The sequence below is a fragment of the Diorhabda carinulata genome, chromosome 3 (assembly GCF_026250575.1).
Source record: "Diorhabda carinulata isolate Delta chromosome 3, icDioCari1.1, whole genome shotgun sequence".
NCBI lineage: Eukaryota > Metazoa > Arthropoda > Insecta > Coleoptera > Chrysomelidae > Diorhabda > Diorhabda carinulata.
In genome coordinates this window covers 18,616,927-18,636,031 of record NC_079462.1, presented here as the reverse complement: position 1 = coordinate 18,636,031, position 19,105 = coordinate 18,616,927, and the positions used below count along the sequence as shown (strand labels likewise).

Genomic DNA, 19,105 nt, shown 5'->3' with positions numbered 1-19,105 from the left:
AAAATGATGCTTTTATCATTTCTGTTAAAATATAAAATACTTACTACCCATCAATTTGGGTTTTTAAGTAACAAATGCACATATAATGCTATATTCTCCCTCCTTAATAATCTGTACTCTAGCCAAAACAGCCATCGCTTTCGATTGTGTTAATCATAATATTTTGATAAACAAATTTCAGTACTACGGTTTCAGGGGAACACATCTCGTATTTTTTAAGTCATACCTTACAGTACTAGGCTTTATTTTGTTTCTTCTGTTTATGAACGACATCGCCTATCAAGATATCAGTGGTAAAATATGTCAATTTGCAGACGACACTAGTTTCTCTTGGAGCAACCCTGATCTCACGGCTCTTCATAGGACCTAATTACCCTTAAATCATGTGGCTATTCTAATCTTTTGTATCTCAACGTTACTAAACCTAAAGTTTTATCATATAAAAATACATTGCAGCCTTTTTTATTAAATAACACCACTGAATCTGTAAAATTATAAGGGCTTGTTGTGGACAATTCCTTGGAATGGGAGTTACATATTGTCACCTTATCTAAAAAATTACTGATTTTATCCGCATCCTTAACAGTTTATTATGCCCTTATTGAGTCATATCCCCGATATGCCCTTTCCTTGAGGGGAACGTTTGGTGCGTTTAAATTTGAGCGAATCTTCCAACTATAAAGAGAGGTGTTAGATATTCATTCGGACTAAACAGCACGGCTCACTGCCGGGACTTCTTTAAAAGATAAAAATTCTGATGTAAGAATACTTCTCCAATTTAGAAAAAATCGTTGCACGGCTATCCACTTAGGAACGCGGAGCACGACATTTACTTACCTACTACATACTCCACGTTTATAATTACATGGGGCTCAATATTTTACAATGCAAAAAAATGCACAATCACTTGCCTATTAAAATCAAATCGATATCATCTTTTTGCGCATTCCGCAATAATTTGAGGGCATATTCACTGGAAAGTGCCTTCTACTCTGTAAACTACTTTTATTCTAATAATAATATTCAGGGAATGCTGAATACTGGTTTAACTACTACCTATTACTGTCACCTACAATTTTGTTAGTCATTGTGGTTTTCGTCTGTATAATGAAATTTTATTTTAATTGTATCTTTATATACTTATAAATTTCGATATTCAAATTTTATTTTTAAAAAATTTATTTGATACCAAAATTACAATTATTGAATGGTTACAATTAATCTCTCAAGCGAATTAACTATAAACATTGTTAAGTTGTTTACAATAAGTCTTATTTATAATAAAATATATGCTGATACAGTGATACTGATACGATATTTGATACAATTGCGTTTTTATAAAATGTCCTTCAAGAATTTTCTACATGTAACTATATAGTTATTTTTATATTTGTTTTAAGTTTTTACAAGTTTTTGTCTACAAATTGTAACAATTTTTTGACAATAAAGCATTTCTCTCTCTTTCACGCAATCCTGTGAAGGAAATGAAACCTTTATTAGGGTCATCGTAAGCCCAATCAGTTCTTACCAAAACGCATTAAATTAAAATCCATCGGTATTTTTCTCTAATTAGTAATATCAGTCGTATATGTTGAATGGGAAGTACGTGAAACAAGTTTATATAAAAATTCACGGTATTGTAAAATGTTTTATTGAATTTTTTTATACTATTTAGTCTAGAAATACAGCTTATCTACAGTTTGTCCATAATCAATTTTAATCACGTCACTAATTTTTTCAGCTACCGTTGCACATGGAATAGTCGAATGTCCCACTATAGGTTCAGGAAAAATACTGGAATCGACGACCCTTAAATTTTTTATTCCAAACACTTTCAAATTTGAATCTATTACTGCCCCTTCCGATGGATCAGTACCCATAACACATGTACCTGTCATATGCAGTCCATTTATACTACCTTGTTTTAAATAGCATTGCCAGTAATCTTTGGAATTGTATTGATAAACTGCACATTCCGGAGGACGGTCATCTAAAAACTTTAAATTATATTTTTTGTACGGCTTAGTATCCACGAGCTTGAAGACATATTTTAAACTGCGGTACAATCCATCTATATCCTCGTTATTAGCGTCGGAAAGTAAATTAGGGTCTATTAATGGATAATCATAAGGATTATTGCTTTTTAATCGGAGCGAACCTGTTGATTTCGAGCCAAAATATGATACTGAAAAGAAAATATTCGTGTTTTTGACAGGTTGAACTTCCGGTTGCATCGTCGCTGTTAAGTTTTGACCAACATACGAAAATATTTCAAAATCTGGTATCTTACTGATATTTTTATCTATCTGAAAAAAGCCTAAATTATGAGAACAAGTCGGAGATGTTAGATCACCGTAACCCCGTAAGAATTGTGCTAATTTAACAGGAAAAGGTTTTTCTTGTAATTTAAGGTCAGTAGACAATGGTATTGGTACAATAACGTGATCCTTATACCGACTTCCTACTTCTAAATTTTGAATTACATCAATGCCCAAAGCTTCTAAATGATTTTTTGGTCCTATCCCAGAAAGCATGAGAATTTTTGGACTGGCTATAGTTCCGCCTGATAATAGAATCTCCTTTGAAGCTTTCGCTTGGTAAATTCTTCCATTTTTACTAAACAAAACACTTTCTGCTATCTTGGTTACGTTATTAATCTCAATTTTTATGACATAACTTCTTGTAGTAACTTCTAAGCTAGACCTTCCAAGAAAAGGACTTATAAACACGTTTCCAAAATCTTGCCTCTTACCAAACTTTGTGAATTTTTGAATGATAGTAGAGCCAATCATATCAGGACCATTGTAATCGATTGGAGAATAACCTAGTTCCTTGTTTGCTTCGAAAAATAGCGTTGCGTATTTTTTATCGAATATACCATCTTGAACTGTTAATAAACCAACTTGCCCGTGATATGATATATTTATCGGTATGTCACGATTGGTCCATTCAAAATATTCAGTTTTTTTAAAATACTGTAATAAATTATCATAGTTCCAAGAAGGATCATTGATCACTTTAGCCAATTCATTGTATTGCTCACGTGGACCACGACAATAGATGAATCCATTAATCAAAGTTCCACCTCCTACTCCTTTTCCAGAACTTATCAAACAGGATTTGTTTCGATTACCTATAATAAATAATTCAATATAATAATGAATTTTCAAATATTTTTAACTATCAATACGATAGTTGAATAAATTTAATTCGCATTATACATTATGAAAATCTTTACGGATGATTCTGTATTATTAAATATAATAAAGGGAGCAGTACAAACAGAATTACTGTTCTAGGAATTAATTTCCTATTCAAACTAAATATAATGCAATTACATGCAACTTAATTACGTATTCTATATAAAAATTATCAGTATGCTTTGTTATTGTCGCCTGCCGAAATATCGTCAAAGTACCACGGACAGATGAGTACCTTAATATGTTGTGCAAGCGCGGAATAAAGATTGTTGTTTATCAGAAACTAAATTTAACAATTCCAACAGAATATTTGAAGTAATAGTCAAATATGCAAAAGCTTCATTTTAGCGTTTTATTTTATTAACTGTCAACTACTGTTGTGGGTTCAAAATAGACTCCAGCAGTCAAATGTTTACCCATATTTCCACATTGATGTTGTCCTCCTAATACATCTAGCTATTTGCCTACCTATTAGCATCAGTTAGAATTCTGTGTGTGTTGTGTGATTTCCTCCATTTTTGTAATGTGGTCACTGTATATCGAAATTAACCTCACGATAAGTTAAATGTTTCGTCGATTTTCAAAAACGTAAAAATGACAACTAAGACCATTATAATCATTGGGCGAACTCCAGAACAACTGTTAGATTACTTGAATCACTTTGAAGTTGATCCGATATTTTATGAGATCGCAGCAACAATTCACGAAACAGATTCATGCATTTTCACTAGACGGTCTGCAGATATGAGATTATCCTCTTTTGTAATTCCTTTCAGGGTACATGGACGTGGTTAATCAAAAAATCGACATGAAACTAATAAAACCAATTTTTGGAGCTCGTAATTCAAGGAGAAGAGTCACCACATAGAGCATCAAAACGATCTTTGATTTCGCTACGCGATTTCCATTCTAAAAACTAAAAGCGACTGATCGATTGCTATTTTCCACGAGCCCGCCCGCTTGCACATGCGCTTAAAACAAAAGTACTAGGCCGATGCGGCTGAAATTTTCTCAGAAGACATAAACGAGAATATACTGAGACCAGTTGCATGGCTCTTGAGCTACGACTATAGATCAATTACGCTACGTTGGCTCAAGATATAAGAGGAAAAATTCGTTATCGCGATGTTGTCATATTACGATACGATCCGATTTATTGACTAGTATAAATACTTATATACTAAATATATTTAATTAGATTTGCGACGTATCTTATATGTAAGAATGAAATAAGTAAGGTTAAAAATTGAAAGACATATAGTTTCCAACTTCATAAAATCAATTTCGCGATAAAAATTACTTTGAAAGTTCATTTAACCAACTCTAGCTCATATTTTTTACGTTCTATCAGTATGCAAATCTAGAAACTTCTTTTTGAGTCTAACGTCAAGTTCATTATATTGTATTTGAATTGTATTTGAATTTGAATAATACGCCAAGCAGTCTTCTGAAGAGTAAAAACTCTTTGAACTCTTCTAGAGTTGCCCCATAGAGGGATACCATAATTCGGATGACTGTGGATGAACGCAAAGTAAATAGTGTGCATAACGCGATTACTGCCAAATAGAGGAGCGCAATTGTCTCAATGCAAAAAGCTGTAATGAAAATTTTGACATAGTGAGTCCATATGTTCCCCTCAATTAATACCGAGATCTAATGTGATATATTAATAACATTAATATATAAAAACTGCAATACCATTGTCTTCGTCTATCAAATGATGTAGATAATAGTATTCTTTAAATTTAAATATAAAGAGAACATACTTTTAATTTTTTAAGCATTTACTATTAACATTTTATTAATTTAATATATCATTTATCAATGAAAATTCGTTTTATTTCTGGAATCCTCCAATACTAAGATAACTCTAATTAATGTATGAACGTTTCGATTCGAGCTATTTTCATGTTGAAATTTTTAAAATTCGGCGAATCCACGGAACGGCGGAGCTCGTTTGATGTTCATTTATATATAATTTTTTAGTAGCAGGTGGTTTATTTACAGTATTTCTTCTATATAATAGTATATTTAGTTATTTCTTTCTGTTCTATAAATTTGTAGAATTATATTTAGGTTGGTATATAAATTATTTGTGTAAACGCAGTTAGTTAGTTTTAGTTGAAGTAAAAACAACTAATTAGTAAAAGCATTGTATAAAGAATAGGCTAGTAGAACAGTGACAATATTAAATTAAATATCTTACTGATAATTCAATTAATGGCATTGTAGAATTCTTCAGTTGTGTAATATGTCCTTTCTTGAAGAAATGCCGTGGTCGATATTCTGAACTTACTAAATTTATTTGTTGCTTATAATTCTAAAGATACCTAGATGATAATTTTTTAGCATGAAGCTTCTAACAGGTCAGAGGTCGGTTGGGCAATAAACATCTTATGGCATTACTTAATGCTTGGACTTTCAATTAAATTGTAAACAGACGGATTTCAATATAAATAGAGTAGTAATTTTTTCTATTTTTCCAACAATTTTTTTCAAATTTAATATTATTTTATTATCTGAAATTTTCCCTATATTTTTGTCGAAGCTATTAAGTACTATCATGGTGAAATTTTTCAATAATCTTGTTGGAGTTTTCAATGCACGCTTATCATTTAAATAATAATTCTTATAGAATATAAGAAGCTCTTGTCCACTGTTTATGTCATCAGAAGCTTCTAAACTGACTTTACAGTCTTGGCAATTGAATCGATCTAAACATTTTTTAATTAAATAACCCCCAAAATATATTACAGAACAATTTTCTAATGTCGCAATATCATTTGAATGTACCTCGGAAGAAATTGAATTGGTGGATAAATCCGTTTGTTCGGATGATGATTCTTCTTCTATATTTAATAAAGCGAGTGCTTCATTGTTATCTGTTGGTAAAAGCAGTATATTATCATCATCATCCAGTTGACTGCCTGTATTAGCACTTCTAAGTGGCTTCATTAAATTGGCGAAAATATTTATTTTAAATGCAGCTCGAAATGCTTTCACTGTTGAGTTTCTGTTATACCCTCCTCTTTGACGATAAACAGAAAATTGATTTTCAAGCGGATTTTGAATTAGTCTGTCTGTAAATAAATAATTGAAACCTTCATTTTTTTGATCACTTGCAAATTGTTTAAAGGAGTTAATGGTGAGAAGAAAACCATCAAAGCTATCAGGTCTGGTCAAATTTCCCTTTTTCCCACTTTGTATAGATTTTCCAATAATTCATATCCTGAGCTTAAAGCTGCAAGCACTTTTGGATTCGTATCGCTCAGAACACGATTACAGGGTTTTGTTAAATGTAAACGTGTACTATTCAGGGCATTAAATAAATTGTTCATGGTTAGAACAAAGTTAGCCGTGTTTTTAGCTGTACTTGAAATAAGTTCACTAGTTTCCAAAGATGTCATTATGGCAGAATAAACACTGTGACTCAACAATTGGGCAGCTAATTTAACCTTCATTTTTTCGGAAGAATTCGGATTGATGTGTTTATAAGTCAGTTTCAATAAGGCCTTTCCTGTTTTGCTACTTTGATCAAGATCATAAACTGACATAAGTATGTCAGAAAAACATAAGAACTGCCCATTAAATATTGTTCAAAAAATTGTTTCTAATGCATTTCAACAGATGGGGACCATCAAAAAAGCATAATATTTTTAGGCAATAGGAATTTTCCAGTTGCTATAGCTTCCTCTGATCATGAGAACTCAATTAAATCTGTTTTCATGTAGTACTCAAGATTCAAGACATTTCGTCGGACATCAGAATACATTTCTTCTCGTAAGGCAGCATCGTATCCGCCTTTAAAGTAAGGTGCATAAATTTTTTTTTAATGAATCCAGGTTTGCAACGGAAATTGGCAGCCCATGATTTCACTGTTGATATTGCTGGCAAAATAAACCCTTTTTGTCGCAAATATCTGTATGTCTTAGGTCCTTTATAAAATAATGACAGGGCAGTTTTCTTTTCTGATAGTAACCAAGGGGATTTCATCTTATGTCGTAATTGTATATTCCCAAGAGATTTTGTAAAACTCGTTCCTTCTTCATACAAACCGTTCGCAGAAAGTTGCGTTTTCATAATTCTTTTTTTTGTAGCTCTCAATTGAGTATTCAGGTTATAGACTTTTTTCCTAGCATTGGTTAGTTCCTTTCTCAACCATTCATTTTCTTCTTGCAATTACTGCTTCCTAACTCCAATTCCCATAGAGCAAGATGGAAGGTTCTGTAACTCTTTCAACCACTCTTCATCTTCATGGTTACTGATAGAACTATCTGTCATGTCAATGTTTCTGAAATGAATCGGGGCAATAAAATCACTATTTGAATATGTTTGTGGGTGTGAGAAAACATTCAATTGGATTATTTGTTAATCCAAATTTTCACTATCCGATTCACGTACAGCAGTAGTAGGCAATCTTTTAGATTGACTAATATTTTCATTGAAATGTTTGCTGCAGATCAGCTTAGTTCTTAGTGATTTTTGGCTTAGGTTTGTCAAAACAGCATTACCTGAAATAAGGAACATCAATGTTAACATACATATTTATTGTAATGGTTATGGTTATTCAAAAACTTGAATTTATTTCATTTCAATAACGGGCATAAATGGAATAACGACTAGTAGTACCCATATTTGGAATTTCCCTAATTGTATCTTATATCATCGTCGGAATGACAGAATTTTCCCAAATTATGTGATACCTGTGTATCATTCTCAAAAACAACTACACATCATTGAAATTTCTTGTTATGCTCACAACAACGGTAAAAACACTCTCATACTTATCTTTAATAAGGGTTTTTAAAATCAAACAAAAAAGATCATTCAAAAGAATTGGAACAAAACCAGAAATAAAAAATATACAAAAAGTATATACGTACCAAAATTATTTAAATAATCTGATTTTAATATAAATATTATATTCATTGGCTTTGTAATGAAAGTTACGGATCAATGCGAAAATTTGGATAAGACCAATAAATAAAAAAACTCTTTCTAATAAAGAAAAAAAAATGTCCTATCCACTACTACTAAAATACCTACTTATAATCGTTTTGTCAGTTTTATCATTGTGTAAAGATATTTTTACAATGGCGTCATCCTTACAGATAAGTGTACCAACTAACCCAGGACCGGTCTTGGTTTCACATTGGAGAGCCAAATGTTATAATAATCGAAAATATTATTTATTGTATTATCTATTTATACTTTTTGGATTGACCACAAAATAATATAGAAATGTTAAAACTGAGCTCATTGTTGAGTTAAATGTATTTATATTACTACTGGTTCTAATTTAACAAAATGATTTTATTCACAAATCTGTTATAGGTAAATCAAGCATGAGTTATATATTTTTGAAATTATAACCTATTAAAGTGCAATACAAAAAATATATACCATTAAAAAATATATCCAAGTCGTCATATTTAATATAGTTATAACGTTACAAAAAAGACACCAACTACTACAGTTGAAAATATAAATTGCTCTTCTCCAGGATTTTTTATACATAACATTTTTTAAAAATAATCAATTTGTTCTATAGTTTCAAATAGGCTGTTTCTATTATCACTGTAGGAAGTTATGGATAGGTAAATCGTGAAATAAATAACTAACATCAATATTTGTTGGGATGATAAATTCATTCATAATGTGCGACTGGAAAAATGTACTTAGGGAGCTAGTTGCTACCTTCAACTTTCAGAAATTATAATTTATAATGAGATCATAAATGCTTACAAAACCATCTGTTTGTTTAATGGTATAATAAAAGCAGGCAAAAGGTCTACTTATCTGAACCAAGTACCTATGTATGGTCATAAAAGCGGGTACTTACTAGCAAATAAAATTATTTCTTGTTAAATGTGTTTTTTGCAATATATATATAATAAAATTGAAACTAAAATTCATTTTTATTGAAAGTATTCAACAATCGTAAGATGGTATATGGCATTACTATATTGTTACCCTTAACAGATATGAGGACAAAAATGAACAATGGACAAAACTGGTGATTATATTATGGAGGGACATTACATTGGTTGAAAAAGTTCTTCTTTATATAGAAAACACGAGGTAATGTTTAAATTAAAGCTCTCAGTACATTTTTTGACAAAATCAAAACGAGTATCTATGACAGAAACGTATTTAAGAATAAGCATTAGTGATGTTAGTTATTCGAGACAAAAGTGTGCTATATCGCTTAAATTGACTAATAATTATAATAAATAAGCATATCCTCATTAAAAACCATTTGCCTCGTAAAGGCACGAAACGTCGTATCGAAGATTTGTTGGTACATGTCTAGAGTAAGTTTGTATTCAAATAAAACTAGTATTTGATATTATTTCATTCAAACATTCTATACTGGATAAGACAAAAGCATAATTTTCATGTATAACTTGAATTGAAATTATAATTTTCTCTCGAATTGTTACTATTTTTTCAATCTGTTATGGCATAGAATATAGAATTATAACCATATTATATGTGATAAAAAAAACAGTTTATATACATTTGAACAGGTGAAATTTTTGCCTCATTGACAGGATAATTTCCAAATATAAACACACAGACAAACTATCTTATTATTATGTGCTTAGTTCATAAACATAAAAAAATAAGAAAAAATAAAGTTCAGTCCTTTGTAATCGGTTAGTTGTGTTTATGTATAAGTTTGAAATATTTTCAAAAATTTTTTATTCTATTCTGTTTGTCTTTACTATAAAGCTGGTTTCTAAGTTTAAATTTAGGTATGATTCAAGTACTTTTGATAAGTTTATAAGATTGAATGGATTTGGAATTTGTAGTAAATCATTGTACTCGTATAATATGCAATGCGACCATAATACAAATAAACTCATTATCAGAAAAAACTATTTGACGAATTATCTTATATTTGACGATAATTAAATTCCTACTTATGGTTAGTATTGAACATTTGTAAACAGTCACTTATTCACATTCACTATTTTTTATTCCTTTATGAAAAATAATTGTCTTAAAAGTAACTCACCCGAGTGTATGATCCATTTTTGACATCTGGTAGGTACATTCACAGGAAATCGGTAAATTTTAATTGTAGGATCTCTTACTTAGTCCACACTTGAAATAACCACACTTATTTCCAGCCATCTCTAAAAAATTGAAAAGAAGAAGTGATTATTTGTTATATAAATACATTTTAGTAAGTAGTTCGCTAAATATACAGTTTTTTTTTCGAAATTGTAAGCTGTAGCATTTATACATCTAGCGCCCCTTATAATTTGAATATATTAATTAAGAGAGTAGTGATGTATATTAATTGTGATAATATCCACTTACCTTAAAAATGAAATATATGTATATCCAAGTTCAACGATTCTCAAATAAAAAAATAATCCAAATGCACAACCAACGAAACTCAACAATAATACAACGAACCAGTGGCGTATTCAGGGAGGGCAAGGGGGGTCAGCTGTCCCCCTTTCTAACAAAGATTTTTCAACTTACTGCCTATAACGAAATATGTATAGATGAAATTAATATTTTTTGTAATTTTTTTTTCTTAATTTAAACTAATTGCAATAGGATGCCTGCCATGTACCAACGCCCGTACTATACTAAGGGCTCCTACAGCAACGTGGCCCTCACCACTCGCCGCTTTAATTGGTCCTTTATTATGGTTCGACTGATTTGGACCGATAACGATGCCGCGCCGAGTTTCACGCCTGATGGTCACGTGCTGTCCGTGCTGATGCCGCATTAATCATTGTTTTGGTTTACTATTTTAATTATTTGGAGTTGGAGTTTTGTTCAATGAATGCAGTTATTTGTTATTTGTTCCCGTCTTCCTGATTCCTAAAGCTTAAGTGCGATTCCCAGCAATTTTATTTTACGGTATTTATACAATTAAGTTTTTGTTTATTTGTTTCGTGCCCTTCACTTATTTAGAAGAAATAGATATTAGAAAACTTTTAGTAATAATAGTAATAAGTATAGGTTCTTCTTACTTTTGGGTTTTTGAACTGAAACTTCTTTACGTGCGCTGGGGGTAAAAATTCTAGGCCGTGACAGATGAGGCTAGCGAGACGAAAGTCTGTAATGATATTATACCGGCCACAGGGTAGTATAAATCTCGGAAACGGTAAAAGATAAAGCAAGGATAAAATATACCTGTACAGACCTTTCACATTGATTTAGTAATTTGGTAAAAATAGGGATACTTTGATGAAACCTTATACAGTTTTTATATTTATATATTTTTTTCTTGCGTCATGTTCACCTGATGGGTAAGTACTGTTAACCAAAATTTTACAAAATTTGTATCACTGATAACGGAGCTATGATATGGGAGGAAGGGTATATAAAGACTGAAGACAGTTTTTACGTGAATATTTTTGAAATTTTTGACCTTGAACCTATATGTTCATATTTTCAAGTTCATTTCAAAATATTTAATTTATTATATCTGTTGAAGCGCGCACATTTTCTAACGCCACCGTACCGTTAGTTTTCAAATACATAAAGCACCTTCTCCTACAGTTCAAATTGACCAAAGTGTTCAATCTATGGCGTCGAAAATTGAAAATGAAGACTAGGACTGTCATGAAGATGATATTGGGAAATTCGTTGACCTGGCGACCTCTATGCAAGCTGAGAAGAGGAAATATCTTCTTAAAAATTGCTAGATACCCTCTAAAAACTATGATTTTGGGGGTGATGCCAAACACCTCAAGAGGAAATTCAATTATCACTGGTTGGAGATATATTCGCCATGGTTAGCTTACTCAAGACGGCTCAAAGGAGCTTTTTGTAAATACTGTGTGCTTTTTCCGCCATCAGCGAGCATGATTCGAGGTGGTTGGCTTTCTTTCATATCAGACCTTTACTAAATACAAGGATGTACACGATTATTGCAAAGCACATGCATTGACCCATGGACACAAGACTGCAATGGAATCTGCAAAATTATTAATGGAAGTCGTTCCAGTTGACATCTAACTACAACGATCTTCACAGCAATTAATAGAGAAAAACAAGAAAGTACTTTCCTCAATTGTTTCGTGTATCATTTTCTGCGGCACACACGATTTAGCTCTTAGAGGCAAAAACTTGAATGGTGGCGTGCTTATCGAATTATGTCATTTATGCATAAAAGCAGGAGATTCACAATTAGGAGACCATTTTCCTCACGGACCAAAAAACGCATCATACCGATCACCTATTATACAAAATGATATAATTGGTTTGTGTAGAGATTCAATAAGGAAACAAATTGTCTCAGACATTAAAGAAGCTTGTACCTATAGCATTCTGACTGACGAAACTGCAGATATATCTGGCAAGGAACAACTTTCGGTTGGATTGCGTTACTTTGATGAAAATACCAATGAAATCAAAGAAGAATTCTTAGAGTTTTTAGAACTTGTAGGACTTAATGCTACAAGTATTGCTAAAGCCATTGATGATTTTGTGACAAACTTAAACCTAGACCCTGATAAGTGTGTGGGATTAAGATTCGATGGATGTTCCACCATGTCTGGAAAAGAGGCGGACGTGCAAGCCATATTAAGGCAAAAGTATAAAAAAGCCTTCTACTTCCATAGCTCTTACAAGCTTAACCTTGTCGTGAACGACTTGAATGCTATCCCGGAAATACGAAACAGCGTTGGAACTATTAAGGAGATAGTTACATATTTCCGCGAGACTGTTTTACGACGCAAACTTATTGTTAACATTCAAATGCACGCAGCAGCATGCAAACCTTCATTTATCGTATCAGTTGCATTATTTGCTAAGTATTTCGCCATTCTGGAACCTGTAGCAAATAAACTTCAAATAAAAACACTCTATATAGTCAAAGTTAACGAGCACATTCGAACAATTCTTGAAATGTTAGAAAATCATCGGAAAATGCGGATAAAGTGACAGCTGAAATTTTGAAAGAAGCAGACGGTATAGCAAAGGCTTCGAATGTTGATATAACCATCCCTTGTGTAGTCGGCCGACAAAATCACAGAAGCGATCCTCCAATCGAAAATTCAAACGAATTTTGGAGAAGATCTCTAGTAATTCCTTACTTAGATTCGATAATTGGATCTCTTCAAGTAAGATTTTCTGCAGACAAATCGCCCGCATTTTCATTGGCCCATTTTCATCCGGGTAATATGAAAATGAAAAACGTTTCATTGGAGGAATGGATAGAAAGTATTTCACCTTGTGTATCTTTCTACAATTTAGAAGGCATCGAAGGAGAGAGTGAATTATGGGTTAAAATGTGGAATAAGAAGATACCGGAAACATCAGAGATTTTAAAAGAAACTGAAATGTTTTCCCCGACAATTCGAAGGGCTCTTATAATACTACTTTTGCAACCATGCACCACCAGCACTATCGAGCGTTCATTTAGTTCTCTTCGAAGAATCAAAACATGGTTAAGGAGCAATTTTAGTGAAAATAGACGAAACGGCTTAGCTATGCTTAGCATTCATCGTTAGTGGTTGTTTGCAAATGAGGAGAAATTAGTGGAAGTTGTAGTGGGAAAGTTTGCAAGCAATCCGCGAAAACTAATATTGACAAACTAATATTTTTTTTTTAATAAATGATTCCTGTTGTTATTATATGTGTTGTTTTATACATCCCCCCTTCTACCTTTAAGAAGTAGGCTAAAAAATTCAGGAAGCTGCCCCCTCTTCTGTTTTGAACTGGATACGCCCTTGCAATGAACACAATACAATAATGAACTCAAATTGCAACTTTGCTATAGGTACCCAAAATAAGAAACTTTACAACACTGCTTAAGGGTTGAATATAATATTTTAAATAATTTTGGCGTCATCTCTTATTGGGGTAATTCGGCAACCAAAACTAAGAAACCACGTAATTCAAGCTACGACGTACAGTAAGAAAAGACGTGCTGTGGACGCCAACTCTCCACTGCCATCTATTGGGAACGTCCATCTCGTCAAATGATATCCTCATAACATTAACCTACGATCCTATTCTTTATACAATGGTAAAAGTAATGGCAGAAATTGTTTAAGTTATATTTATAAGTTAATTGCATTGTATAGTGTGTAAATAAATTAAGAACGTAAGAAACTCCATGAATAGAGTGTAAATAAATACGAAAAACATTACAGTAGCAAAAATTTATTAGGCGATTGGAATCACACAAACGAAACTCGATGCGCGAGTTGGATCTTCTTAGATCGGGAAAAGTGCAGAAAGATTGTAATTATACATAAAAATACACAGTTAAAAACTCTTATAGCCCAAAAAGAGAGTTTGTAACCAACATATTAAATAGGTTTTGCAATAAAGAGGGAATAATTAACGTTTATCGCCTCTATCACCTCTAAAAAGTAAATAGGAAAGAGCAGTGCCTTATACTAGGATAAATTCATAAAACGAAATACTGTAAAAATGTTTTTGTCTTGAATATTCATTATTATAACTTGAAATTATTATAAAAAGTTTAATTTTCGTGTCATATTATGAATAAGATTGAACACGATGTTTGTAGTTGTTTATTTTAATTATAGATGATAGTAGATTTAGTGAAGGAAGATGAGGAAAGAAAAAGAAAGAACCCAAGAAATTACTCTCATCTCCTGGGAAAAATAGAACAAGATCTTCCATTAATAATCAAATAGATGAAGCTAATCTCTCTATTAATAGATGCACCATTCCAAAATTTCCTTTAGAAACAAAACTTGCTTCAACTCCAAGAAAGTTGTAAGACGACATGGTTTTCCTGTACAGCAAATATAAATTAAGGCGTATTCTTAAAACTGATGGTTTCCATTTTCGTAAGTGTATCAATAAATGAAAAATTTTAATGGAAAGACAGAACATCCTTTATTGGCGCTAAATATACTTATGGGAAATGAAAAAAATATCGAGAAGAATGAAGAAACATTGTGTATTTGGACGGAACAGAAAATAGTAGTGATAAGGAAAATGGAACATATTGTGTTCATTTCATGAGAACTATGTACACAAAATTAAACGCAATTTGCAAACATAAAAAATAATTGTTATACAAAAAGGCTGCAGAGCTCAATCTAGTTATACTGAACCCATTGCAAGAATCAAAATTCGCTATGGGAGTAGTTATTATTATTGATTGATAAGTGCACTTACAATATTAAATAGTTGGTTAGTAAATAAAGTAGAAGTAAGATAATATATAACGTGCGTTTGAATTCATCGCATCCATCACGACAAAGTGGGTGAATAAATGACAATTTCTTACCAAGACACGAGTTTTTTTGAGGAACCGACTTGTAGCCCCAGTTGTATTTAGATTTGATATGGTAGTCAAAATAAGCAGGAATGTTTATCAAACCTCCATCAGAAAAGTCTCCGGCTTCTATTAAAAGAATTTTCCATGATGTTATTTCCGATAACCTATTTGCTAGTACTGTGCCACTTGCTCCTGCACCAATGATTATAAAATCGTAAGTACCATAATCTGAAAAGAAAAGAAAAGCTTTAAACTGGGCGGGATCTAAAATTACTGCTGTAACATACACGGAACGATATTGTTAAACTGAGGAGACTAAACTCTTTTAAATTGAAAAGGAAGGTCAGTAGGAATAATTGGAATCCGAGGTATGATAACACTTTCTCACTTGCCGGCAACAGTTAAAATAGTAGAACCAAGTATATTCTGCCCCAATTTTGTTATATGAAGCCTTGATCCATTACATAGCCGAGGAGCATCTAGATTGCGCATCAGCATTACTCGTACATTTAGTTTTAATTGAGGTTTATGTGACGGTGCACCTGACAGTTCAAGGGAATTTAAAAACTTAGTTCCGTATCCATCGACAAATATTCCTTCATTTCTCCTTGCACATCTTTTAAAATGTCGGTGTTACTCTTATTAACCATTTCATTTTTTGGTGCTAAGGCCCGTGACGAATTTTTAGATAATATAGATTTACGCTTCCCTGGCATTTGTTAGACATACGCTTTCAGTGACAGTCACTGAAGGTACCATTGTACCTTCCTCAAACCTCAAAAATTCCAAACAGCTGAAACTATAGTCAATTGAATTGGATGTACGTCGATAATATAGTATTTAGGGTATGAACTTCATTACTGTATGTTAAATGGACCTGAAGTAGCAAAATGTTGATATTTGTTGACAAAAATTTTATTTTAATGAAAAATATTTTTTTTAATAAACAGTATACTATGTTACTTCTAGTACCTCCCAGAATATGTGTACAAAGTTTCATGATGATTCGTCAAATAATTTTTGCGTGAAAGCGTAACAAATACGCTTTCACATTTATAATATTAGTAAGGATGCAGCTGTATTTCTAGAATCTTTTTAAAATCTATACAAGCAGAGTTTTCTGACAAGACAATAGCTTTGTTCGCGGGTCTGATTCCGAATCAGTTCAGGCACTTCAGCGAATGATAATTATGAAAATGCGCATGCGATCGGTCCTAATTCGTTTATTAGTTTAGGAACCGATCGTATGAATCTAAATGGAGAAGTGGAGTTGGATATAAGATAAGCCGATATATCTAGTATATATACGGGGTTGAATTAAAAAAAAATGATAAAGGTGTGATTATATCTCACCAGCATTGTTAGCTATAGAAGAGATTCATCAAAGATTCAATATTTATATAAAGAAAAAGGTGAGATTAATTCAATACAAGTTTTAATGTACGTATCCTGGATGAATAACGCTTCATGATCCTCAAACACCTATATTCAAATTAATCCTACCTTATCCTCACTTCCAAACTATCTTTTTGATTACATAACTTCACAATTTTATTAAATAAGTATATTTACAATGAAGACTGCCTTTCCCTGCAATGATAAATCTAATGATCTTTTCTTCGGATGCAGCAATTGATTACAGTCACTTACCTTTAAACCTCATTCACCTTGTAAGATTTGATCTTAAAATTAATATTTATGTAAAAGAATTAAAAGATTCGCTTCCAAGCCATTTTCTTTCACACTCATCCACTGACTCATCCGATGACATAGTGTTACTAACAAGGTCGAACATATAAATGGGAAGGATTTTAGTAAATTTGTGGAAAAGAATATAACTTTCTAAAAGTTAATATAGATAAGTGGTTTCTGGGAGGTAATAGAGCGGTGGGCTTATCAAAGAAGGTGAAGCAAAAAATGTTACAAGAGCAGTTTAAATCAGAGCATGTGAAACAGTTGTAAGATCAGCAGTTCTACATGCATGGGAAAGGAAAATCCTCTGAGAAGACATACAAACAGAGAACTAATGATATACTCGAAGTCTAAAATAACAAAAAATATAAAGAGTAAGATGGTTAGGACACATAGAAGATGGCACCCAAAGACAAATGACCACAAGAAGTTCAGCTAGATATGAATAAGGTAAAAAGGATTGAGTAGTGAGGAGTAGTAAAGGACCGAAACTAGTGGAGAAGAATAGTGAAGAATATTGAAGCTAAATGAAAGGCCTGAATATTATACAATATGATGAAATATTGATCTTTATAACTCAAAAACAAATCTAGTTGTTCCGTCAAATTCGATCAGAAATAATGGCCATATTGGTCGAATAACAAAAACTCAAGCAGAGCTGAATGTCAGGGGAGACCTTTAACTTAACATTAGAATTATGTTCCTTTAAGTACCCTTTGATTCAATGTGTGGCTAACAATGATATTCAAGGTCCAACATTAAGGACAACATTTTTTACAATTTTATCAAAAAAATAAGTAGGTCAAAAATATCCACAAATATTGCTATTACATTTAGTTGATCAGTTATCGTCATTTGAGAGATATCACAATTGACCAGACAATGTGTTATTGTGGTTTTATGCTAAGTACGCCAGTTATTTTTTATAAAATAATAAAATATATATTCTTACCGTTTATATCGTTATCTGTAGGTTCGTGCATGCGCGCATCTGTAGGTAACTCGTAATTAGTGGCTTTTCTAACACCATTTTTGATCAAATCAATAAAATGATTTAAAGTGGCTGTTTCGTCTTCATAAATTTTCGTTGTTGCAACAAAAAGATATGACGAAAATAGAACAAATAGCTTCCAGTATTCCATGCCGACTCTCATGATTTTCGTTATCTGCAAGAATATATATATATATATATATTTTAGAATAAATAATTTTGTTTTGAGGTTTGGTCTATTAGTCTAAAACAAATAACATAACACTTAATAGAAAGTGTCTCGACTTTTGACCTTGTTTGGCCTATTATCAAAATATTTTCTAATACACTATTATCACACAGAATGATTTATGGTTAAGCGTGAATACATAAGTACCATTAAAAATAAAAGTTATCAATTTTGATAGATTTTATGCGTAAAGGCAAATATCAACAATAGATTTTCTTGCAATAATGGAGAGTAAAGATAAGAAGAACAATTTGTGTATATGAAAAATGCGTGACACCATATTAGCCTCAGAGTACATTTCTTTTTGGTTATATTCAGTACCGGATTAGCCACATAGCAAGAGTAGCAAATGCTAAGATCCCCGACATTTGCGGGGCGCCGTTCACCAAAGTCTGTCTCGGTTAAAAAAATTGATAAGCTTGAAAGATCTTGCATGCCCCATAGGGCATGTAAGATATTTTTACGCTTAGGCATTACTTCCACCGGAAAATCTAAAAATCATTTTCGTCACGTTAAATCATAGGTATAGTATAGTTTGTATACAACAGTAATTAATAAGTTGTACTACATTTCTAAAATTGAATGATGGTCACACTAGCTAGGTTTTTTGTTTTTATTACTTGCATTGCGCTACGCGCAAATTGGTAACACTGCAAACCTAATCGAGGAGTTCCTTGATCGTTATCGATCGAGCTAGCCATAAAACCTGAGCAAATAAAATAGAATTATCAAGCTATTAGAAATATATATAAATTTAT

At 32.1% G+C, this 19,105-nt stretch overlaps 1 protein-coding gene across 1 annotated transcript; it reads right to left on the bottom strand.

Annotated features, from left to right (window-relative positions):
- Nucleotides 1-1,635: 1,635 nt before the first annotated feature.
- LOC130891446 (glucose dehydrogenase [FAD, quinone]-like) lies at nucleotides 1,636-18,353 on the bottom strand. The gene is made up of 3 exons (XM_057796209.1): nucleotides 18,080-18,353; nucleotides 15,445-15,663; nucleotides 1,636-3,133 (listed from the first exon to the last, which is right to left on the bottom strand). The coding sequence occupies exons 1-3, from the start codon at nucleotides 18,279-18,281 to the stop codon at nucleotides 1,677-1,679; spliced, it is 1,878 nt and encodes a 625-aa protein (XP_057652192.1). The 5' UTR covers nucleotides 18,282-18,353; the 3' UTR covers nucleotides 1,636-1,676.
- Between the last annotated feature and the right edge of the window lie 752 nt (nucleotides 18,354-19,105).